The sequence below is a fragment of the Somniosus microcephalus genome, chromosome 16 (assembly GCF_052327205.1).
Source record: "Somniosus microcephalus isolate GS21.2 chromosome 16, FLI_Smic_1.0, whole genome shotgun sequence".
Lineage (NCBI taxonomy): Eukaryota > Metazoa > Chordata > Chondrichthyes > Squaliformes > Somniosidae > Somniosus > Somniosus microcephalus.
This window is the reverse complement of record NC_141002.1, coordinates 98,665,930-98,691,082: the sequence shown is the minus strand read 5'-3', so window position 1 is coordinate 98,691,082 and position 25,153 is coordinate 98,665,930. Positions and strand designations below refer to the sequence as shown.

The following is a 25,153-nucleotide window of genomic DNA, read 5'->3' as shown; positions in this document are numbered from 1 at the left end:
TGTGACTTCTTACATTTGTCCACCCCAGTCCAACTCCGGCATCTCCACACCATCAACTAGTGGGAACAGCCTTTCCCCGTCTAACCTATACAAACCAGTCATAATCTTGTACACCTCTATAAAATCACCCTCAACCGCCTTTACTCTAATGAAAACAAATCCAGCTTCTCCAACCTGTCCTTGCAGCTAAGATCCCCCATCCCCGGAACCATTCTGGTAAATCTGCTATACAGCCTCTAAAGGGCCTTCACATCTTTCCTAAAGTGTGGCTTTATAAAGGTTCAGCATAACTTCTCTACTTTTGTACTCAATACCTCTAATTATGAAGCCCACGATCCCATATGCTTTGTTAACCACTCTCTCAATATGTCCTGCCACCTTCAGGGACCTATGCCCATTAACTCCCAGGTCCCTCTGCCCCTGCACACTCTTTAAAATGGTGCCATTAAGTGTATATTGCCTCGCCCTGTTCATTCTGCCAACATGCATCATCTCACACTCCTATGTATTCCATCTGCCACTTGTCTGCCCATTCTGCTAGCCTTTCTATGTCCTGCTGCAGTCGATTGGTATCATCATTGTTTGCCACACCCCCAAGTTTGGTGTCATCTGCCTATAGAATGCCCCCAATAGCATCATCATACCCTTTTTGTTCCTCAACTTTAACCAAATGGTTTCGGTCCTTGTCCCCTCAAGAACATCCTCCCTTTCCAGCACTAGAATGTCTTCCTTAATCAGCACTGCCACCCCACCTCCCTTTTTTCCTTCCCTGTCTTTCCTGAACACCTTGTACTCTTGAATATTAAGTGCCCATTCCTCACCGTTTTTAAGCCACTTTTCTGTTATTGCCACGACATCATATTGGAGAATATACCTGGACTTGTCGGTGGTCGAAGGGTCAATTTTATTTTGAATGATTTCTTTCCTTTTTTAAATTATTCTCTTGATGCTGGAATTGTGCAATTGGTAAGCTAGGTAAGAGAACTGAGGAGTTGCAGTACATTCCTGGATGGATCATGGAGAGGCTGTTGCTGACAGCTGGGCTGTTTCTGTACCTCAGGTCAGTGGCTTAAACAGACTAACGTTGCACACTTTTGTTAAGATTAGAGAGTCGGGCGTGTCTCAAAACTTGAAGGTCACAGCGTAAGGCTTGTATAACTTGTATGTCTGTGCTTTACTACCACACTGTCATTTAAAAAAAAATCAACTAATTTAATTCAATAACTGTAGAATCTGCAGTTCACCTTTATTATAAGTATCAAAAGTTTTCCGTTCACTTCACGATAAAACGTTGTAATTAGCATCACTGTTTGCTGCAAGTTATAGGCAGATAATAGAACATTTAAGATAATTAGGGAATAGATGAAAAATGATTTAAGGACTAAATATTCAATTTAAAAATGGCTTAATGTAATATTACTTAGTCATGTAGTGAAGAAACAAACTGTGATGGACATGGACTATGCATTTCTGTATGTGTTTTAATTGATTTGTGAAATTTTTATATTCCCAACCCTTTGAACTTGTATATTCTATGTTGCCTTCCATCAAAAGCGAATTCCTTTTGTTGTAATTGTTCCCTAGTCTTACATTCTGTTAATCTTTTAGATGAGGCTAAAAAAGCAAGTGGCAGATTTCCAACGCAATTCACAGAATGCTGAGGTAAGGAGATTAGACATTATGGATTTTCAAGAACTGTAATAAGTCTGCATTGCTATTGATCAGGTCTGAAAGTGTTCAAGGAAATTGTGGAGATGACTGAGTCAAGCTGATTAAGTAATCCGCCCAAAACTGAATGAGGTCAGTTGATCGACAGTGGTGTGCTGGTGGAGAGTCTGAATACTGAAGAGAATGCTTTAGTCATTTGTACATTTCAACAACTGACATTCTAAGTCATACTTTCATAAATTGTATTTACCAGAATGGTAATGAGGTGCTCAGTTTGAATAACACTAGCGGCTGTGGGGGGAAAAAAAATGTTTGGGATTTAAAATACAATGTCTGGTAAGTATGTTTAGTTTGAAATTTTAATGACGTTAAACTCAGCATTAAGGTGTAATGATACAGTTCTTTATTTGGACCGTGTAGACCACTATGTTTCTAACAGATACGTTTCTGAGTACATCTACCTCGGGCACTGAAACTTCTTGTTGGATTTTGGTTTTATTGCAAGCTTGGTAGAAGATGAAGTGGGCTCAGTGAGATAACACAAAATTAATACCGAGCTTTGAGCCTAAACAGTCACTGAACTTGAGTGCTTTATACTACACATCTTTTATAGACAAGTCCAGTTTATTTTAACTTGAAATATTTGCACTTCTTAATATGGGATATCGTGGCAATTGCATTGGTAGTGAATTGGTACATTGGGAGGTTATGTGGCTTGGGCGTTGTTATTGCTGAACCTGAGATCTATCATTTGAATACTCGGCATGGGAGGTGTTTAAATGATGCAGTGGGAGCTGGGCCGGTAGGCGGGTGTTAGAAGCTTTGTTTGTTTAAAGAAAAGTAAAATATCTTTTTAGGGCCATGAGGGAAAATATGAGGCACTGAACTATAAAGTAGGGCAATCTGAACTTCGATGTCTGCAGTTGAGTTTGGATGATCATGCATGAGCATCCTGGTTACTGCGAATGTAGCAGAGACCTGTTGGGTTCATGATTCAGGCAGTGTGTTAAAAATGTTGAACCAGCCTGGAGAGGCACCCAATCGGGAAACTGATACGGTTTCACTTGATAGAAAGTTCTGAGATGGTTTTATGACCAAATTCACTGGGCTGAATTTTCTAAATATTGGGTGTCTTGAGCGCAATTACTGTGACGAAGACCATCCATTGATCCTCTACAAATCATTCCTTACCCTAGACTTGGGTAGGTTGATGATACTCCGACCCCTGAGTCAGAAGGTTGCTGATTCAAAACCCACTCCAGAACTTCAAGATATAATCTCAAGCAACTGGCACTTCAGCAGTTCTGCCCCAGCAAAAAAACCAAAGGGGAGAAGATTGGCCAGTTAAGCAAGACTTGTAATTGTCTGGATTGCATCTGTTTTGTTGACTATAGGTATATGTGGCAGTTCATTGTAATACACTTTACTCTTTTTGATGGAAGGGCTAAATCTTTAATTGGAGCTGCCCTTTGGAACAGTTAATAATGGCCATCTTCCAGCCCGATATTATGCACTGGTACTGAATCTAAGGGGTGCTAATTTTGATTTTTTTTCAGCCTGGACTAATCAGAATTTGTATAATGGTTTTTTAAAACCCTGTTTTTCTATTTCAACTTCTGCGATTTGATTTTTTTTTTTGCATTATTTCTTCCCAATTTTCTAATGTCTCCCTTTGGCATATGGTTACTCAGGCATCAGCTGGGCAATAGTCCCTTACCTAACAAGCCATTATTCAATGAGTGTTGCCAGGATTTTTGACTGTGAGGGCTTCACCCATTCTTCTCCTCAGCCCATGTCCACGGGCATTTCCTCTAAATTTGGAAGTGGGAGCTTTAGCTGGCTTTTTCCTGCCTTAACCAAAGGAAACTGAAGGCAGTTGTAGTTCCCCTACCACTGCCCTGGCTGAGATAAGCTATCTCAGCAGAAGAAGTGATTGAACCTGGGACCTAGTTCAGCTACATACTATGTAAAGAGGAATACGTAAACCTGATGAATCATCGGGAAGTCTTTAAATTTGCTTGATTAGGATTTGAGTCAATGAGAACAGCTTTGCTTCTGTGATAGTAGATTGGCGGTTAGGATCAGATTAGCCATGATCTTATTGAATGGCGGAGTAGGCTCGAGGGGCCGATTGGCCTACTCCTGCTCCTATTTCTTAAGTTATGTTTGCATTATTACAGCGCTTCTCACATAACACACATTGCAGGGGGGAAAAAAGGGAAGCCGAAAGGTTGCAGGGTAGTGGTGATGTGGAAGTGCAGTTGAAGAGGAGGGTCTTTGACATTAGCGAGAGAGGTGGTGGGGATAGGGGAGGTCATTGGAGAGTATAGTGGCTGAAGAGTTACAACTATGGTGGTGCAGGGGAGGCGAAGAATGAGTAGGTGCAGAGGGCTTAGGTGACGCGTCCAGCTGGAGGAAGTCATTGCAGTAGGATGAGACAAGCACTTTGAACAAGAGGGCAAAGATTCTAAAAGATATTTGTTTGGGCACAGGAAACCAGTGATGGAAGTGTGTGATTTTATGTCGAGGGACACTTTGACTGCAGCATTCTGAATGATTTGTACTTAGCTGAGGTTGGCAAAAGTGCATTGAAGCAAGTGATAAAGGCATGGATTTGGGTTTTGATGGCAGTGGGAGGGAAAGGGAATGACGTAGGTGGGCAATGCTTTGCAATTGAAACTGGGCGATTATGGGGAAGGAGGCTGAGCTCAGTTGTCTAGGTTCTGCATGCCTGAGGTGGCACACTCGGGCATCAAAGCTGGAAACATAAATGCTGGTGGGAGCCAAAGAGGGCAGCTTCAGTTTTGCTGACAAACTGGAATAAATTTGAGGTCATTCAGTTATTGTCAGATGGCAGTTAGTGGTGTTTTCGTATCAACAAAGGAGGTAGAGCTGGATGTCATCTGTGCACATACAAGCTGACTCTGCATTTAGATGATGTGTCTGAGGGGCAGTATATAAAATCGTAAGAGGACTGTTGGTGAAAAATAGATTCACTCGAGTCTGTCTTAAAGTAAAAGTACACAGTTTATTAACAGAACGTTCTGGGAGAAGAGCCTCAGACCCTGCGGTCTAGAGGTCACCTTCTCACCGTTAGTGATATCAAACTTCTTTTATACAGGCAAAACACTACACACAAATGTGTTCACCCAATTATGTTCCCCGAGCAACAATTCTCTTGTCCTCATCCAATCACGTTCCCCCAGCAACAAGATATTGAAACTTCGCACAAATGTGTTCATCCAATTATGTTCCCCCAGCAGCAAGGTATTAAAACTTCTTTTATACATTATAGCAAAATATTACACACAGGTGTCTTCAACCAATCACGCTCCCTCAGCAACAACTCCCCTGTCCTCACAGGAATGATATGGAACCTTCTAGAACTTTGGGCGGTTAATTACAAAATGGGCAGTTTTGCAGCTACCAATTACTGTAACTCATCAATACATCCAAAGGGCTTCCAGCAAATAGAAGGCTGCACCACTGAATAATTGTGAAATATTTAGTGTTTCCCACATTCAATAACTGTTCAACAATAATGTCAAGCACAATTGTTTTAATGGGAGCAGACACAGTTAATTCCTGCCCCGTCTTAAGCTGAGTTTGTTTTGTCTTGTGCCATTGTTTCTTATTTACAAGTTCATTCTTTAGCTCTTTATGTTGCTGCTTTAAGCTATATAATTTTCACCCTAACAAGGACCAAGGATTTAGTCCTGGGGTTCCATACTAACCTCCCAAGTCTACACGAGCTACAGCTGACACCTGCTTCCTGTTTTACTCCCCTATCCACTCTATCATTGTTGACATCCAGTGAATGAATATTCCCCCAATATATTGACTTCAAAATGCTTATCCTCCTCTTCAAATCTCTAAATGGCTTTGCACCCACCCCCTCCGATCTTTGTAACAACCTCAAGCCATAAGTTCATGCCTGTACCTTGTTTTCCACCCTGGTCGGCTGCACATTTCCCTTCTTTCCACTGTGCCACTGGTGGCAGAGACTTCAATCATCTTTTCCCCTATACTCTGGAACTCCTCCCCAAACCCTTTGTGTTGATGCATTTCTCTCTACTTTTCAATCCACTTGAAAAGATAGCTCTTCTGGCCACTTCCCCTGGACCTGCTCCAATTCCTGGTCGGGTCTGACTTCCAACCATGGAGAGCCAGATGCTCAATTTCCCACTGGTGTCCTTTTTAATTTAGTTTCTTATGCAGTCCACTTTCTACCATGGATTGTGTTTCAAGTTTGAGATGCTGTGCTCTATTTTATTAAATTATTTTTTCTTAAACTACTGTTAAGGAATGCATGAGTAGAAAAATGACTTTTTGCACTAAGATGCATTTTTAAAATGTATTTATTGCTCAAGGGATTAAAAATTGAGTCTGATTTGTGACCATAAAGTGTGAATCTGAAAGGCTGCATCCTGCTTCTTTGTCTAATTTCAACATAGCTTTTGTGTGTTGACTAAATTTATATTCTGCCGGGTTCTTCTCTCTCTGTATGCACCTGTCTTTTTAGGGGGATGGATGGAGTGAAGGGGGCAGCTTTCCTCATGGGCAAGGCCTATCCCTAAGTGATTGGCCATTGAATCAATCTGGGTTTGGAGAGTTGGAGTCCTATATTGCAGCAGAGGTTTAATTTTGGAAGAAACCAATTGTTTTAAACCGCTGTAAGCAAAGTATTTAACGCATTTGATTCAGAATTCAGGCGCAGATTTCCTGGGTATGTACTGCAAACATGTTGTGATCCGGTTCAGAACCGCTAAACATGGGTGATTCATCAGATAACATGAGAACCCAGTTCTAAATGGCCACGTGATACAAAGCTGATCTCAATTTGGGATAAATTGGTGTTCCCACTCCGAAGAGACAGTAACTGGTGCTGAAGGTCTCCTGAAGTTGGGGTTAAAGCTCACATTTAGGGTGGAGTTAGAGGGTGGATTATTTTGCTCTACCAGGAGTGCTTAATGCTGGCAATTGCAGTTTAAGTGCAAATGTGTTTTGCCTTGAGGATAAAAATATCAACCAAAAAAGAAGTCTTAATTTAGAAGGTAAAAAATTGTGAGGAATAATGGACAAAAGCAGAATCGGAGCCATTTGTTCAGTTTCATGATGAGTACGTTCCTTGATTTTATAACATGTCACTTGTGCTTTTGGGAGTTTTGCTATTCCGACAAGCAGCTGTAGTTTAACCCTTTCTGAATCACATTTTTGTGTCGTGCTGTGTGTCGTAACTGAAGCAAAAAAAAAAAACACCATTTGCAGCAAGCATTTTTCATCCACCCCTTGCATCAAGCGCATAGCATAACCAATTTTAATTCCATTTAGTTTCGTCGGGAGGTGAAATTGACACTTAATATGTGCAGCTTGACTGCAGCTATGGAAACTTCCAGGAAGGCTGCTCCCTGATTGGTGGATTTCGAACAATCTGGGAACGCTATTTTTGCACCTCAGTCTTCCAGCTCAGGAAGTGCAAAGAGCTGAACCTCCCCAGTGTGCACACTTCAGAGTACTGCATACAGTTTTGGTCGCCATATTATAAAAAGGATATAGAGGCACTGGAGCGGGTGCAGAGAAGCTTTACAAGGATGATACCAGAAATGCGAAGGTATACATATCAGGAAAGGATGAACAGGCTGGGTCTCTTTTCGTTTGAAAAAGGAAGGCTGAGGGGTGACCTAATAGAGGTCTTTAAACTTATGAAAGGTTTTGCTAGAGTGGATACAGAGAGAGTGTTTCCACTTGTGCGGAAGAGCATAACTAGAGGCCATCAATATAAGATAGTCACCAAGAAATCCAATAGGGAATTCAGAAGAAACTTTTTTACCCAAAGAGTGGTGAGAATGTGGAACTCGCTACCACAGGGAGTGGTTGAAGCGAATAGTACAGATGCATTTAAGGGGAGGCTAGATAAGCACATGAGGGAGAAGGGAATAGAGGGTTATGCTGATAGATTTAGATGAGGAAAGACGGGAGGAGGCTCGAGTGGAGCATAAACATCGGCATGGCCTGGTTGGGCCAAATGGCCTGTTTCTGTGCCGTATATCCTATGTAGAAGCGTTCAAGCTGTGGGGAGGTGGGGTGAAGGATAGGAGTTAGGATTGTGAAATGGGCACTCAGTGGGTTTTCTGTGATTATTCCTGATTGGCTCAGCCACCATGTGTAGTAAATTGAGGGTAAATTAATCTGGGGAGTTGCCCTTAAACTTTTTTCAACTTTCCTCATGGGGTGCTTCACAAACCATGTGTTTTTAGGTCAGATGTTTTGCAAACTTTATAGATTCCCTCCTCCGTTTTTCCCCTTTGATCTTCAGTTATTTGGCACCATTTAAAGGGAGAGGAGAGGTTGGGGGTCTGGACTGTGCAGCGGAATAGAACTAGATTGTGAAAGCGATCAGTAAGATTGCGGCCTCACAAACTGCTGCATTACCCGCACAGCAAGACAAACAAATAGGTAAGTTAAGGGGCAAAGATTTAGATGCATATACGTGAAGTCAGTGAACTAGAGTCGCTGGTGGCAACCTGTAATTTGTATGTCACGGAAAGGAGACTCTAACCAATGGAAGTGAATATAACTTAAAAGCATGCATAGCAAATATATATTCAGTAAGGAAGTTAAAATCCGGTGGTACCCATATAGAGTTGAACATGAGGAATAAACAAGATACATTAAAATAAACATTAAAAAAACTGGAAAGCCTCTTTATTTCAGTTTGAATGCACAAGTACATTTTTGTCTTGAGCATTTCAACCAGCACATCCCCTTCAACCGTTGCTTTGCTCCTCCAGCACTGTGACAAGAAGTGGCAATACTGCTTCCTTACTTGAGCCCTGGCTCGCATCCTTTCCCTACATCTGTCCTGCTGGGCTATAGCTGATTTTAAAGTCGCAATATGAGCTTGGAAGCCAGGCAGAGGGAAAGTTGCTATTTAAATATTGTAGTGCTGGGGCAACAGAGTAGCATCTGAAATAAAAACAAAATGCTGGAGATACTCAGCAGGTCAGGCAGCATCTGTGAAGAGAGAAACAGAGTTAACGTTTCAGGTCGATGACCCTTCGTCAGAACTGGAAAATGTTACAGATGTAACGGGTTTTAAGCAAGTACAGGGGAAGGGGAAGGGAGGAAAGAACAAATGTGATAGGAAGGCAGGAGAGATTAAAAAAACAAAAGGATGATGTGCAAGGCAAAAGGAGATGGCAATGGGGCAAGTAAAGAAACAAAAGGTGGGTCGAGAAGAAGTGTACATGGGAATATCAGAATAGGCACCTACTGTCTGGAAAAAATGGGGGCCGAGGTTATGATCTGAAATAGTTGAACTCAGTGTTGAGTCCGGAAGGCTGCAAAGTGCCTTATCAAAAGATGAGATGCTGTTACTCGAGCTTATGTTGAGCTTCAGTGGAACAGTGAAGAAGGCCGAGGACAGAGTGGTCAGATTGGGAGTGGAGCAGAGAATTAAAGCGGCAAGTTTTGTGTCCTCTGCAAATTTTTTAATTGTGCACAGCACATCCGAGTCTAAGTCATTAATATATGTGAAGTAATGCAGTGGTCCTAGTACCGACCCCTGGGGAACACCACTGTGTACCTTCCTCAAGTCTGAAAAACAACCGTTTAGCACTGCACTCTTTCCTGTCACTTAGCCAAGTTTGTATCCATGCTGCCACAGTCCCTTTTATTCCATGGGCTTCAACTTTGCTGGCAAGCCTATTATGTGGCACTTTATCAAACGCCTTTTGCAAATCCATGTACGCCACATCAACCGCATTGCCCTCATCAGCCCTCTGTTACCTCATTAAAGAACTCAATCAAGTTAATTAAACACGATTTGCCTTTATAAATCTGTGCTGGCTTTCTTTCATTAATCCACACCTGTCCAAGTGACTGTTAATTTTGTCCCAGATTATCGTTTCTAAAAGCTTCCCCACTACCGAGGTTAAACTGACTGGCCTGTAATTGTTGAACTTTTTTGAACATGGGTGTAACATTTGCAATTCTCCAGTCCTCTGGCACCACCCCCGTATCGAAGGAGGATTGGAAGATTATGGCCAGTACCTCCTCAATTTCCACCTTTACTTCCATCAGCATCCTAGAAGGCATCCCATCTGGTCCTGGTGACTTATCGACTTTAAGTATAGCCAGCCTTTCTAGTACCTCCTCTTGATCAATTTTTATCCCATCCAGTATCTCAACGACCTCCTCTCACTATATGACTTCGACAGCATCTTCTTCCTTGGTAAAGATAGATGCAAAGTACTCATTTAGTACCTCAGCCATGTCCTCTGCCTCCATGCATAGGTCTCTGTTTTGGTCCCTAATCAGCCCACTCCTCCTCTTACTACCCGTTTACTATTTATATGCCTATAGAGCAATTTTTCTGTTGTAGGGAAATCAACTAGAAGGGAACAACAATAACATGTATTTGTATAGCACCTTTAACGTACTAAAATGTCCCAAGGCGCTTCACAGGAGTAATTATAAGATGAAAAAATTTAACACCGAGCCACATAAGGAGAAATTAGGGCAGGTGACCAAAAGCTTGGTCGAAGAGGTAGGTTTTAATGAGCGTCTTCAAGGAGGACAGAAAGATGGAGAAGTTTTAAGGAGGGAATTCCAGAGCTTGGGGCCCGGGCAGCTGAAGGCACGGCCACCAATGGTTGAGCGATTATAATTAGGGGTGACGGATAGGGATGCAATTTTGTTGACACCCACGGAATTAAGAATGAAGAACAGAGGGTTTCTATTTAAGATGGTCTGCAATTGAATCACCAATGAGATATTGTAAGTTAATCCAAAGAAATAAAGAATGAGCAATTCTGACCTGAAAGGTTAACTCTGTTTCTCTTTCCACGGATGCTGCCTGACCTGCTGAGTATTGCCAGCATTTTCTGTTTTTATTTTGGATTTTCAGCATTCTCAGTACAGTAGTTTGCTTTTGTTATAGCGTTTATATTGTCTTTCACATCCATAGGATGTTCCAAAGTGCGTCACAGCTAATGATGTGCAATCACTTGTAATATAGCGAAAGGCAGCAGATAATTTCTGCACATCAAGGCCCCACAAACCGCAACGAGATAATGATCAGATAATCTGATTTTGCTGGTGTTGGTTGAAGGATAAATGTTGGCCAGGACAATGGGAGAACTGCGCTCCATGCAAAATAAGCTTTCCGTGTCTACGCTTCCGTTAATTTAACAATGACCTCCCTTTGCTGCTGCCAAATGTGGTTGTAGAGATAGTTTGAGGGAGAGAATCTAGTAACTTGGGACAGAGTTCGAGGACTCTGCGCATCCTTTGCTCTCCATATTGCTATTAAATCTGTTAATCAGTCTGAATTGGACGTAGCTATATGATTCAGCATTGCCTGTTAGAAGGTAGGACATATGCTCTTGAAGTACTTAGAGGTTTGTGCAGGCTTTTTTTTAACATCTGCTGTCAAGTCATAATTTTGATACGGGGTGGAATTTCCTGTCGGCACGTAAACGGGAAGTTACACCCATAGTTACAGGAAACTCTCGTTTAAATGGCACCTAAATATCCGGAATTCTCTATTAACTGGCAAACTTCATACTCCGGAAACACCTCAATAACCGGAAATGTTGTCGAGTCTCCCGTGGTGGCCGAGTTAGTCAGTAGGGGTAGTTCTCCAAACTGCCACTACTCGGCTTCTTGGCACTGTCAGAAGTCCGAACACCTCAATAACAGGAGTCTGACTCTTTGTTAAAAATAGCCTCGGTAGATAACCGTCTCCGTCATCTGGAATTTTTAATCAACCGGCACCGCGACGGTCCCGTCGGTGCCGGATACCAGAGAGTTTGCTGTACTGCCATTCGTGTGCCCATTTTGCCAATGTTCACTTACACATGCATTTCCTGCCAATCTGATTAACATAAAAATTGGCGTAAACCAGTGGAAATCAGTGTAAAGAATCAGGGCCCAAGGTAAGCACTGAACTTAAATATGAGAATTTAATTTCAAGTCATCTAACTTTCATTCATGCACAATATGCAGAGCATGATTAAGAACATGCAATCGTGGAAGTTTTGAATTTTTAACGTGACTTGTACTGATCCCATAAAAATTCATTCCAAGAAACAGGAAATACAGTGCAGGCCTCTGGCAATGAACGTGGAAAAAAAAACCTCAATCGCAATAAAACAGCAGAAAAATAACTTTCCGGCTCTGCCTAAAATTCTGGGCTTAATTTTACATCCGTTTTGAACTTGCGTAATTGCAGAAAATTTGTGTGTGCGGGTCTTTAGCCTGCAGGCAGAGGCGTTATCATGAGCTCGGATGCGTTCGGGAGCGGGAATCGCTAGCTGGGCGTGAACGAGTGAGGAAATTCGGGCCTAATGCAATTACATGCATGACACACGTTGTCGAGTTTTCTCTACCTTCTACGCTGGGTATTTGCTCTGCACCCTGATTATGTGCGTCTCAGGACGCAAGTACACAGGAACTTCCACCGCTAGCTGTAGCTGCTGTACGCGACCAACTGAATAGAGTTCTGGGATGATCAGTTGTCAGAGCAAAACCACTCCTGCTGTTTAGCGAGGGTGCTAATAAATCTGCTGTGTTTAGTGTATCCCTAATTTTTTCATTTTGTTTGAAGTAATAAAAGGGCATTGTTAAGTTTGTCAATGCCGTCCTCCTTCCTCTTCCCTTGATTCCCAAAGGACTTGACCTCCACAACTAATGCCTTGGTGGAATAGAGTAGGCATTTGAAAACGCAGATTAAATAACTCTCGTTTTTAAGTTGGACTAATGGATATTGATTTAACTGAGAATTTCCACTGAAACCCTCTTTTTTTTAAACTTAGTTTTACATTGCCTTAGTAAGGGTTTCTGAGGCCTGCACTTTGTTTTGTTTATCGTCTGATTTGTACCTAAGACAGTCGTTAAATAATGCAAAACCCAGGTGAGTATTTAATCAGATACAACTGCTTTTGTGTCGGTGCCATTTTAAATTCAGATTAGGGAGGACTGGCTCCTGGCATTTGCACTAAATCCAGCTCTCCTGGTGGTAAACTCCTTGACCGATGAGAAACTGATCAGTGTTGGGGCCTCGGCTATTTACAATCTATATTAATGACCTAGGTGAAGGGACCGAGTGCAATGTATCCAAGTTTGCTGCTGATACAAAGCTAGGTGGGGACAGTAAGCTGTGAGGAGAACGCAGTCTACAAAGGGATATAGATAGACTAAGTGAGTGGGCAGTAAGGTGGCAGATGGAGTATAATGTAGGGAAATGTGAGGTTATTCACTTTGGTAGGAAGAATAGAAGAACTATTTTTTAAATGGTGAGAAACTTTCAAATGTTGGTGATCAGAGAGATTTGTGTGTCCTCGTGCAAGAAACACAGAAAGCTAGCATGCAGGTACAGCAAGCAGTAAGGAAGGCAAATGGCATGTTGGCCTTTATTGCAAGTGGGTTGGAGTATAAGAGTAAAGAAGTCTTGCTACAATTGTACAGGGCCTTGGTGAGACCACACCTGGAGTACTGTGCACAGTTTTGGTCTCCTTATCTAAGGAAGGATATACTTGCCTTGGAGGCGGTGCAACGAAGGTTCACTAGATTGATTCCTGGGATGAGAGGGTTGTCCATTGAGTAGAATGGGCCGATACTCTCTGGAGTTTAGAAGAATGAGAGGTGATCTCATTGAAACATACAAGATTCTGAAGGGGATTGACAGGGTAGATGCTGAGATTTTGTTTCCCCTGGCTGGAGTGTCTAGAACTAGGGGGCACAGTCTCAGGATAAGGGGTCGGCCATTTAAGACTGAGATGAGGAATTTCTTCACTGAGGGTTGTGAATCTTTGGAATTCTCTATCCCAGTGGGCTGTGAATGCTGAGTGTTTGAGTATATTCAAGGCTGAGATCGATAGATTTTTGGACTCTAGGGGAATCAATGGATATGGAGATGGGACGGGAAAGTGGAGTTGAGGTTGATGATCAGCCATGATCTTATTGAAAGGCGGAGCAGGCTCGAGGGGGCCGTATGGCCTACTCCTGCTCTTATTTCTTAGGTTCTTATGTGTCTCTTGGAAGTTTCCTTAGCAGCATTCGTGTGATTGACCTAACAAACTGGGTAACATTTTTGCTTTAAAAGTTTTATGCATCCCGCAATATTGCATGACTGCTGAACCATTTTACTTTGTTGTCTTCCCCTCCTCCCATGTTTCTTCATCACGGATTCTCCTTTCTAACTTTACCTCGGTTGGACTTTGCTGCTGCCATTGTGTATATGTTGTACTGCACCAGCAGCATCATGGGGAGATCAGAGACTTACAAGGATTATCAAGTAAGTGACTTTCATTTTGTGAAACCACTTTTGTGGCATGCTGCCGGTTTTTTTTTGGGGTGTAAGTTTCCGATGTACAGCTGGCAAATTCGAAGCAGGTGAAATGGAAACGGCACCTTGGGATCAGGACGATGTGCCTTGACTTTGAAGTTACTGCTGAAAATTATTGGATAATTACATTTGGCCCACACTAAACACCTACGAAAAGTACACCTACAAAAAAATTGTCTGAAATGTTTTGGTGTTATAGTGCAGTGCATGAATGGAAATATTACTGTAAAATAATCCAACCTCAAAATTGTGTTCAGCATTGCAAATTTGGCATTTACACTGTTTGGATTATTCCTGGAATTTTAATGGTTGTTGGTAATCAGCTAGCGCAGGGTATTTCTGGATCAGCAAACCTGATACTGGCTGGGTTTGATATTTAATTTCCTGATATCCCCTCCATCCAGAATCACAAACCAAAAAATGTATTATATACATACAGGCTGCATAATTGGGATTTGAGGATTTGAATGTATTCTTGAGCAGGGATCGTGTTGTAGGTAGATGTAATTTATTCAGAACATTCTATGCTGGATGTTTTAAGTGCTTCGTTTGCTGCAGGGGACTTGTTCATGCATGGTAAAATTTGTGCTTCTGACTGTCAGTGAGTAAATTGGGACGTGAATGCATTAGGTTGTGAATCTTGCTAGCAAAATCCACGTAGCAGATGGGTGTGCCAAGAAGCAGAAGAGAAAAATATACCAGTGACTTCCTCTTGTTATCCTTTCATGAAAGTGAGCTTTTGTAATTTATTCTGCATTGTCGTCGCACGACTGGACATATGATCTGGGAAGACACATGGTGGGTGACTTTTTTTAATTCAGCGCATGCCGATGTCGGGTGGCTGGGTAGTGCTGATCCAGAAGTATCCCCCACCTTTTACAAAAGTTACGCACACATGTTGGTTTTTCAGTTTGTTTAACGCATCAGAAAAGATGTTCCGTGTTTCTTGTGTGAAGTGCTGTAGGGCTTTTACTGTGGCAAATGGACACCGTGGATATCCGTGCTGCCTTTAATCACAGCACGTTGCTGCTTGTGCTGCCTATCTCAGCTTCTCAGCCTGTAGTCTTAAACAATCAGGTCTGTGAAAAATGATTTTCACACTCCTTTGAGCCAGCCATGTTTGTAGAGGTGAAGATGGAAGGGACAGGGGAGAGGGGTTTAAGATGAAGGTTGGTAGTGGAGAAAGACGCTTTGGGTTATCTTTGTTCTCCTGGATGAACCTGGAGTAATGGGTGGTTTTGGCAAAGACAGAGGGTCTCAATGTGGTCCAGCCAGATCCGGTTATCAATAGCTAAACTGGTTGTGTATCACATACACGTAAGTCTGTGCCCTTGGGCAGCAGGGAGTGAAGATGGGGGCCATTCTAGGGGGAATAATGTGAGATTTTGCTGGGGACAATGGGGTATCGACAGTGAAGGTGAAGGCGTGGTCGAGCGGATTGGTGGCTGCAGAAGTATCGCTGTGAGTGGAAGGTTAAGGACCAGGCATTTGGGAGTTTGTAAGTGCACCTGGAAGTGACTTGGAGGAGTTTTCCCCCTGGGGTGGTGCAGAAAGGAATAAGGTTGGAAGAAGCGGTGGGGGTGGTTGTTGGTGGTGAGGGATGCAAGGATGTGGTTGGAGATGGAATGAGAAGGCAAGGCTGAGAGAGTGGCCGTGAATGAGTCGGAAGATTTTATATGGGGAGGGAGAGGGGAGGCTTGGGGAGGATAGGAGAACAATTAATTCGGCGGAGAGAGGGCAAGGAGAGCTGAGAATCAGACTGAAATCTGCAATGGTGAGTTGCTCAGTGCAGCGACTGAGACAGGACATTGTGGGCTGAGAGGTTGGTAAACAGCTCGGGTTTTAAAGAGGTGAGCGGGGTGGTGCAGGATGAGGTGCTTGAAGGAGGACTAGGTGCCAGAGAAGTGGTGGGAGAGACCAAGGTGCGACTTGGTGTGAGGGCCACGCCACCATGCAAGTTTAGGCGGGGCAAATGGTGGAAAGTTGAGCCAGGTAGGTGGCTTTGGTAACGGGCAAGGTTTCACCAACCATGAACTAAGGTTCAGTCAAAGCAGGATTTCAATGAAACCATCCACACTAAGGACCCTTGCGAGAAGAGGATGGTCAATTTGTAGATGATCCGAGAAGAGGGCTGTCAATTTGTAGTTGCTGATCAAAAAAGTGGCAGAGGTATTTAATGAGTTATTCCCTTCGGCCTTTATTAAAGAGAAGGCTATTGGAGAGGAGGTGACCATCCTGAATTGGTTAAGAGCAAGATGAATGATATGATGGATAAAAGGAAATGTTTAGATATGTTAGTTAAGTGTAAGAAAGACAAAGCACCAGGGCTTGACAGTGCATCCCAGAATCGTGAGACACACTTTAGGGAAACTTTTGACCAGGTACCACACGAGGTTACTAGAGAAGATTAAGGGGCGTGGAATTAGGAGGAGGATAGCAAACTGGATTAAAAATGGGTTGGAAGGGGGTAAAAAAGTAGCAGTTAAAGGCAGTTTTTCAGTGGTTGGACATGGTTACTGTGAATATCAATAATTTGCATATAGGCGTAAAGGGATTGAAGTCAAAATTTACAGATGATACCAAAATAGGAAGTGTTGATTCTTTATTAGACCAAAGGGAGCTGTGACGGTATGTTGATGAGAACGGGCAATGGGCTAAAAAATGTTAGATGAATTCAATGTCAATACATGTGAGGTGATGCATTTTGTTTTTTTTAAATTATACTCTGACTGGAAGTAGGCTCGGTGCTATGGAAGAGCAGAAAGATTTGGGGGTATGGCTGTTTTTTATTTTATCGTATTTAAAAAGCTAGCAGACTTTTAGCTTGAGGTATGCAATATCAAAGACGAGAGGAAATGATGAGCCTATATGAAACCTTGACTTCAGTTAGTGCGTGCAGTATTGGGCTTCACACTAAAAGAACGATATTGCGACTTGAGAGGATACAATGCAGATTCACTCGGATGCTGCCTGGTAATGAGGAAAGTCAAATAGAAGAAGGACTTGGAATAAGTGCATCGTTTTTGGTTAAAACAATGCAGATTGGGGGCGATACGATAGAATTGTTTAAAATTATGAAAAGATGTGACAGCGGGGTTAAGGAACAGCAGTAGTTGAGGGTCAAGCATTAGGGCCCATAGATTCAAGGTTAAAAGTAAGCTATATGGAACCGAGGGCAAGAGAAACCTCTGCGGGGTTGTGAGGCTGTAGAGTTCACTTCTAGCTTCAGCGGTTGAGGCAGGAACTATGTCAACATTCAAGATTAGATTGGATAGGGGGATGAAGGAAAAGGGGGCGAAGGGATATGGGTACAGGGTGGGTAAATGTGATTCCAAGTGGAGGGTACTGGCAACATAGGCCTGCTTGGGCCAAATGTCCTGTTTTCATGTTGAAATTTCTAGGCTGTGGATGGCAAGGGCCTTGTTTGTGAGTGAATGGGCAAAATGGAGGGAGAAGTTAAGGCACTTTATCAATGCAAGTCTCAACAATTTGCATTCTGTTTTTTGGTGTATTTTTTTCACTTGTCTGCAACAGTTTTCGCAACATGATTCAACATTTGCATGCTTTGCGTTGCATGGCTCCTGTTTCTACGCTGAAAGCAGAGAAAATGTGTTCACAGAAGCCAAGCCCTCCAGGTTGAATGAACACAACTGGTGAAACAGGGAGAGCATGGATATGATCAGAGGATGAGAACTGACTGAAGGAAATGGAGATTGAAAGGCTGGAAGCCATAGAAGTTTACTTGCAGCTCTCTGACGCCCTCTTGAGTGAAAGCTGCAGATCTGTAGTTAAAGAAATTAATGGTTTATTCAGATCCTTTTTTTGCTGGTAGTGAAAGGTGCAAGAACCACTTGAGCTGTGAACATTAGCAATATATCAGGTTGGGCACGATTAACTGTCTGAGAGGGTGGTGGAGGCAGACTCAATCGTGGCTTTCAAAAGGGAATTGGATAAGCACCTGAAGGAGAAAAATTTGCAGGGCTACAGGGAAAGGGTGTGTGCGTGGGACTAGCTGAAGTGCTCTTGCAGAGATGGGGCACGACCGGCCGAACGACCTCTTTCTGTGCTGTAACCATTCTATGATTCTAAGTATTAAAAGGGAATTTTAAATATTTAGGTGCCCTGATTTCATTCAGAAGAGAAAATATCAATGAAGTAAAATGTGTTCCCTTTTAATCTTGAAAATGTTTGTTTGAGAATTTTTTTTGTTGCAGTTACATAGAATTCACAAACCACATCAAAGTGATTGAAGTAGACACGGCAGAATCCTGCCTATAGATTAATTTTTGCCTTTAAATTATTCCTGCTGCAATTGTGGTTAATGCACATTTCATGGAGTGAGTGTATGAGAGGCATAATCAAACTTCCCGATCGAGGGCGCAACATTTAATCTATAACCTGCCTGTTTATTTTGGTAATTGCGGACAAAGTTGAGTGATTATTGCCGCCACTAACCCTTCCCAACCATCAGGGCAAATTAACTTGTCTTGCTGCTCTCCAGCAGAGCCTGTTCTGCATTTGATGTGGGAAAAAATGCATCGAAGATTTATCTGTGACCAGTCTCCAATGCCTGGCCTTTGCATTAGTTTGGGGGGTAAAAAAAACGTTTCAAGCCTATTTTCAACCAATTAAAATAGTATTTTTCGGAGGTTGCTCCCACTGTCAAAATAGAAACATAGAAGATAGGAGCAGGAGTAGGCCATTCGAGCCTGCTCCGCCATTCAATGAGATCATGGCTGATCATCCAAATTCAGTATCCTGTCCCTGCCTTCTCTCCATATCCCTTGATCCCTTTAGCCTTAAGAAATATATCTAACTCCTTCTTGAATATATTTAATGAATTGGCCTCTACTACCACCTTTGGCAGAGAATTCCACAGGTTCACCACTCTCTGGGTGAAGAAATTCCTCCTCATCTCTGTCCTAAATGGCTTACCCCTTATCCTTAGACTGTGACCCCTGGTTCTGGACTCCCCGACCATCGGGAACATCCTTCCTGCATCTAGTCTGTCCAGTCCTGTTAGAATTTTATAAGTTTCAATGAGATCCCCTCTCATTTTTCTGAACTCCAGCGAGTATAAGCCCAATCGACCCAATCTCTCCTCATACGTCATTCCTGCCATCCCAGGTATCAGCCTGGTGAATCTTCGCTGCACTACCTCCATGGCAAGAACATCCTTCCTCAGATAAGGCGACCAAAACTGCACACAATACTCAAGGCGTGGTCTCACCAAGGCCCTGTACAACTGCAGCAAGACTTCCTTGCTCCTGTACTCAAACCCTCTCGCTATGAAGGCCAACATACCATTTGCTGCCTTAACCACCTGCTGCACCTGCATGCTTACCTTCAGCGACTGGTGCACAAGGACACCCAGGTCTCGTTGCACTTCCCCTTCTCCCAATCTGTTGCCATTCTGATAATCTGCCTTCCTGTTTTTGCCACCAAAGTGGATAACCTTGCATTTATCCACTTTATATTGCATCTGCCATGCTTCTGCCCAATCACCCAACCTGTCCAAATCATCCTGGAGTTTCTCGGTATCCTCCTCACAGCACACACGCCCACCCAGCTTTGTGTCGTCTGCAAACTTGGAGATATTACATCTAGTTCCCTCGTCTAGATCATTAATGTATATTGTGAATAGCTGGGGTCCTAGGACCGATCCCTGCGGTACCCCACTAGTCACTGCCTGCCACTCGGAAAAAGACCCGTTTATTCCAACTCTTTGCTTTCTGTCTGCCAACCAGTTCTCTATCCAAGTCAGTACCTTGCCCCCAATCCCATGTGCCTTAACTTTACACGCTAATCTCTTATGCGGGACCTTATCGAAAGCCTTTTGAAAGTCCAAATACACAACATCCACTGGTTCTCCTTTATCTATTTTACCAGTTACATCCTCAAATTCCAGTAGATTAGTCAAGCACGATTTACCTTTTGTAAATCCACGTTGACTGTTCAAGCCAGGAAGAGGAGGAAAGAAGGCAAGTTTTTATTGCTGATTTTAAATTTGGTAAAAAAATAAGTAGCTGGGAAAAAAAGTGAAGTTTTTGTGTTTTTAAAAAAAAACACAAACTTGGGATAGTCTGGGTTTGGGGTGAGATAGGATGTGACTAAGCATTCTCTCTCTTCACTACTTAGTGTGCTAGTTTTAATGGTTCCGTGTTGATATTTTCAGTAATAAAGCGACTGTGGACATTTTGAGCATTTTAAAAATTGTCGGGTTTAGTGTTTGTTTCAGCATCATAGTAGAAAAACTGAAAACTCACAAGTGGTTGCCCAGTGTGTTCCAAACTTCCCTGGAACGACACCTGCACAGCGATATATCGGATAATTCTTCAGTCAGAGTACGGTCACTGTGTGCATGGAATCCCTTTGCTGATGTCTCCCATAATAACTGTTGGGGAGGGGAAGAAAAATAAAACAAAATGTAATGAAACCACCTAGCAACTCCCCACTGTCTTATTAAAACGTTAAATAGAAGTGATTACAAGGCAGTGTTTCCATTTTAGGATTCGGATGATGGTTACGGACAGCTAAAATTTAGCTCTTGTGATGTGATTGGGCCCCCATAGGACATGATTGCCTTTTAATCATTTCATGGGTATTCATTATTGTATATTTGTTCTAAACTGGTCTGTTGAACATCTTTTTTTGGATTAGTTTAAAAATTTCGTTTAAAATATGGGGAAAAATTAAGGTTAGAATACCTGAATTTCAGTGCCTGTCAGCACAAAATCATTACTTGTCCTTTGATCTAGCCAGACACTGCTTTCAAGGAGTGTCTGGCTCGATCCACATTCCACCCTACTTAAACTTGAGGTCATCCGAAACTTGGCTGCCCGTGTCCTAACTCGCACCAAGTCCCGTTCGCCCATCTCCCCTGCGCTCGCTGACCTACATTGGCTCCCGGTTAAGCAACACCTCGATTTTCAAAATTCTCATCCATGTTTTCAAATCCCTCCATGGCCTCGCCCCTCCCTATCTCTGTAATCTCCTTCAGCCCCACAACTCCCTGCGATCCTCCAATTCTGCCCACTTGAACATTTCTGATTATAATCGCTCAACCTTTGGCGGCCGTGCCTGCTGTTGCCTGGGCCCTAAGCTCTGGAATTACCTGCCTAAACCTCTCCGCCTCGCTACCTCTCTTTCCTCCTTTTAAGACGCTCCTTAAAACTTGCCTCTTTGACCAAGCTTTTGGTCACCTGCCCAAATTTATCCTTCTGTAGCTCGGCACCACATTTTTTGTCTTAAAATACAGGTAGACTATCCTTTATCCAAACTTCCGAAAACCTCTAAAAACCGAAAGTTTTTTCGTTCGGCGTAAGTCATGCGCACGACATGACCAGAGTGACGCACGACTTACGCTGAGCAGGGCAGAGGGTCACAGAGTTCCCTCCTGTGTAGGAGATTGCAGGCCAAGCCGGGCAGTATGAAGGAGGTACCGGGAGAGTGAACCCAACAATACAGCGGCCCGTCCGATATTCTTTTCTCCCCCGACCCGTCGGATATTCTTTTCTCCCCCCTCCCCCCGCCCCCCCCCCCCCGCCCCAAACCAGAACCGCGGCCCGTCCGATATTCTTTTCTCTTCGCCCGACCCCCGACCTGATTTGCAGGCCAGCTTAGTTAGGAGTCAGCCGATATCCGGCTTTCCAGAGAAGCAGGAAGGGGAATGAGACACCGAACAGCTGCAAGAGGTAACCTGAACTTTTAAAATTTATATTAAATACAAATTTCCCAGTCTTATAACACCTTCTGAAATCCGAAAACCGAAACTCAGCTGGTCCCAAGGCTTTTGGATAAGGGATAGTGTACCTGTACTCCTGTGAAGCACCTTGGGACGTTTTACTACGTTAAAGGCGCTATATAAATACAAGTTGTTGTTGAGTTGGTGGATTGGAGTAGGAGCAGTTGGAAAACTCTCAGGAATAACTGAGCACGTATTCATCCGACAAAATTGAAATCACACGCACTTATGATTTTAAAATGCAACAGAGCGTTTAGACATTATTTCGGACTTTATTGAAAAAAAATTAAATTACAAGGTTAAAATGTGATTCATCATAATACCCTCCTGAAAACCAACGGAACAAAATCAGTGAGCAGTCAACCTGTTTCATTATGTAAAAACATACTGCGAAATATTAAATATTGAAGCAAGGTGGTGAGTCTGGTGTGCTGAATCAGAAATGCTATTTTTGAGGAGTCTGCTTGATGTTAACTCTGTTTCTCCACGGATGCTGCCCTGGCCTGCTGAGTTTTTCCAGCGTTTTCTGTTATTTTGGATTTCCAGCATCCGCAGTATTTTACTATCCTACTTGATGTAAAGTTGTCTTGGAAGCCACTTTGAGCAAGATAGCTTTTGTTTAAAACTGTTTAGAAACAGTCTGTGGGGTAAGAATTGTTCTATGGGCCTGTTGGAATATTGAAAGACAAGAAAGAAAACTGAGTTGAACAAAAAGGAACATAAGAATTCGGAGTAGGCCATACGGCCCCTCGAACCTGCTCCACATTTTAATAAGATTATGGCTGATCTTCTACCTCCACTCCACCTTCCTGCACTATCCCCATATCCCTTAATTCCCAAAAATCTATTGAACTATGTCTTGGAATATACTCAACGACAGCCTCCACAGCCCTCTAAGGAAGAGAATTCCAAAGATTCACCACCCTCTGAGTGAAGAGATTTCTCCTCATCTCAGTCCTAAATGGCTGACCCCTTATCCTGAGACTGTGCCCCCTGGTTCTCGACTCCACAGCCAGGGGAAACATCCTCAAGCCCTGTAAGAATTTTGTATGTTTCAATGAGATCACCTCTCATTCTTCTAAACTCTCGAGAAGTAGACTCTTCCCTAAAGGCCCCTGTACTGCAAGGTTATTAATTAACCCTTTCTCATTGCACAGTACTATATCTAAAATAGCCTGTTCCTTGGTTGGTTCCTCAACATACTGATCTAGAAAACTATCTTGCATACATTGCATGAATTCGTCCTCCACACTATTACTGCAAACTTGGTTTGCCCAGTCTGTATGTAGATTAAAGTCCCCCGTGATTACTGTATTGCCCTTGTTACATGCGCCTCTAACTCCCTGAGTTATACTCTGTCCTACATTACAACTACTATTTGGGGGCCTATAAAACAACTCCCACCAATGTTTTCTGCCCCTTGCTGTTTCTTAGCTCCACCCAAATGGATTCAGCTTCTTTATTTTCGGAGCCAAGATCCTTTCTCTCTACTATCTTTATCCCATCCTTTATTATCAGGGCTACCCCTCCTCCTTTTCCATTTTGCCTATCTCTTCTAAAAGTTAAGTATCCTTGAATATTTAGTTCCGAACCTTGGCCACATGTCCGCCGCGCTCCAAGGGGAGCTCAACCTGCAATAAATTCAAAGTTTTCAAGATGTGATCTTGATCCAGAACCTTATTTGGAAAAAAAATATGCAACATCATCATTACTGCATCTTATTTTTAAACCATTTTAGCAGTACTGTAGATAACCAACCGTAAACTTGGCCATTCAAAACTGTGCAGCCCGTGTCCTACCTCACTCCAAGTCCCATTCACCCATCACCCCTGTGCTCACTGGCCTACTTTGGCCTCCTGGTCCGGCAATCCCTCCATGGCCTCGTCCCTCCCTATCTCTGTAATCCCCTCCAGCCCCACAACCCTCTATGCTCCTCAAATTCTGACCTCTCGAGCATCCACAATTTTAATCGCTCCACTGTTAGCAGCTGTGCTTTCAGCTGCCAAGACCCTAAGCTCTGGAATTCTCCCGTTTAAACCCTCTCTACCTCCCCACCTTTAAGATGCTCCTTAAAACCAACCTCTTTGATCTGCCCTAATATCTCCTTATGTGACTTGGTGTCAAAGTTTGTTTTATAACGCGTCTGTGAAGCGCCTTGGGACATTTTACTACGTTAAAGGTGCGAAATAAATACAAGTTGTTAGAAATTTATGTAGTTGGGAAAATATAAACACTGCACAAGACCACAGCACTGCCTATCGTGTCCTGAACTTTCCATGTAGGCCTGATGTGGATCTGGCATGCAGCAGCCTGTTAATCTATTGAATATACATGTCCATGTGATGGAGGAAAATGCATTTGTCGTGCAGTACAGTGATCAAATTTATTTCAATACTGTTAAACTCAATTGATTATTATCAGCTGTGAATGAAAAAAAATTAAGTTGTGTGCAAGTATTCTTCCTGCAGTGGTAATATGCAATCTGATCTCTGCTCTTGGTAGTGATTCTTGTGATCGTGTGCTGAGGGATCATTTCTTTTAATTGTGTAGTGTATTTAGGGTTCCAGTGTAGTTCAAAGCAGCCTCGGAGTGCATTCATTTTGGTTTGCTCAATAACAAAGTGTCTTAAATGGTATTTGTTTCGAAATAGATGTCTTACTGAAACTTTCCTCCATTTTCTCTGTTTTCTCTTCACACACAACTTTCATCCAAATAAGGTCACTAACTGACCAACTCTCTTTTTTTGCCCTTGATAGTTTCGGTAGCAAGCGGCGATGAACCTCAGCCGGTGACGCCAGGAAAAATGAGCCTGCGCCAGGGAAGGGAAGCATTACATCCTCAAACCAAAGAGTTGGTCCATTCATCGCTGAGCCCAGGAATTAGCAGCAACCATGGTAAGAACGGCTGTAAATTTATGCATTTTGCTGGTACGGCCATTGGTCTGATAACTAACATCCTTATTAAACTCCCTACCTAATTGGATATCCTTCATTTGTAAGCAACACAAGCAAACCTAGTTCTGATTAGTTGTGCTTATAAGGGTTGTCATTATTGGTTTCATCACTTAGATTGGTTTGAGTTGATCTCCCATGGGATTTATCACCAGGTGGGAGGAACGTTCTACTCAAAAAGAAGATATCTTTGTCTTCTCCACGGGTGGCTGTTCTCATCATTGTTGTCTGTCTTATTTTGCCATAAAGTAGTTTTGAAATGTTGCTCTGAAAATTGGCTGCCGTGTTTCCTACATTATAACAGTGACTGCAGTTCAAAAGCACTTAATTGGACGTAAAGTGCTTTGGGATGGTCTGAGATGGGAAAAGGTGCTGGCTAAATGCGAGTACTTTTTTTTTTAAACCATGTGCCTGATTTGTTTGTGCGTGTGTGTGTTACCA

The 25,153-nt window shown here is 42.7% G+C and overlaps 1 protein-coding gene across 14 annotated transcripts in view; it reads left to right on the top strand.

Moving 5' to 3' along the window:
- osbpl8 (oxysterol binding protein-like 8) overlaps nucleotides 1–25,153 on the top strand; it is a 197,148-nt gene that overhangs the window by 67,650 nt on the left and 104,345 nt on the right. For 6 of the 14 annotated variants that reach the window (XM_086009552.1, XM_086009538.1, XM_086009534.1 and 3 more), the window contains 3 exons: nucleotides 1,609–1,662; nucleotides 13,927–13,966; nucleotides 24,518–24,655. In XM_086009552.1, coding sequence (XP_085865678.1) covers nucleotides 1,609–1,662; nucleotides 13,927–13,966; nucleotides 24,518–24,655 — 232 coding nt within the window. Of the gene's footprint in view, nucleotides 1–971; nucleotides 1,061–1,608; nucleotides 1,663–13,926; nucleotides 13,967–24,517; nucleotides 24,656–25,153 lie in introns of those variants that run through there. The other 8 variants (XM_086009533.1, XM_086009536.1, XM_086009543.1 and 5 more) reach the window with 6 other exon arrangements.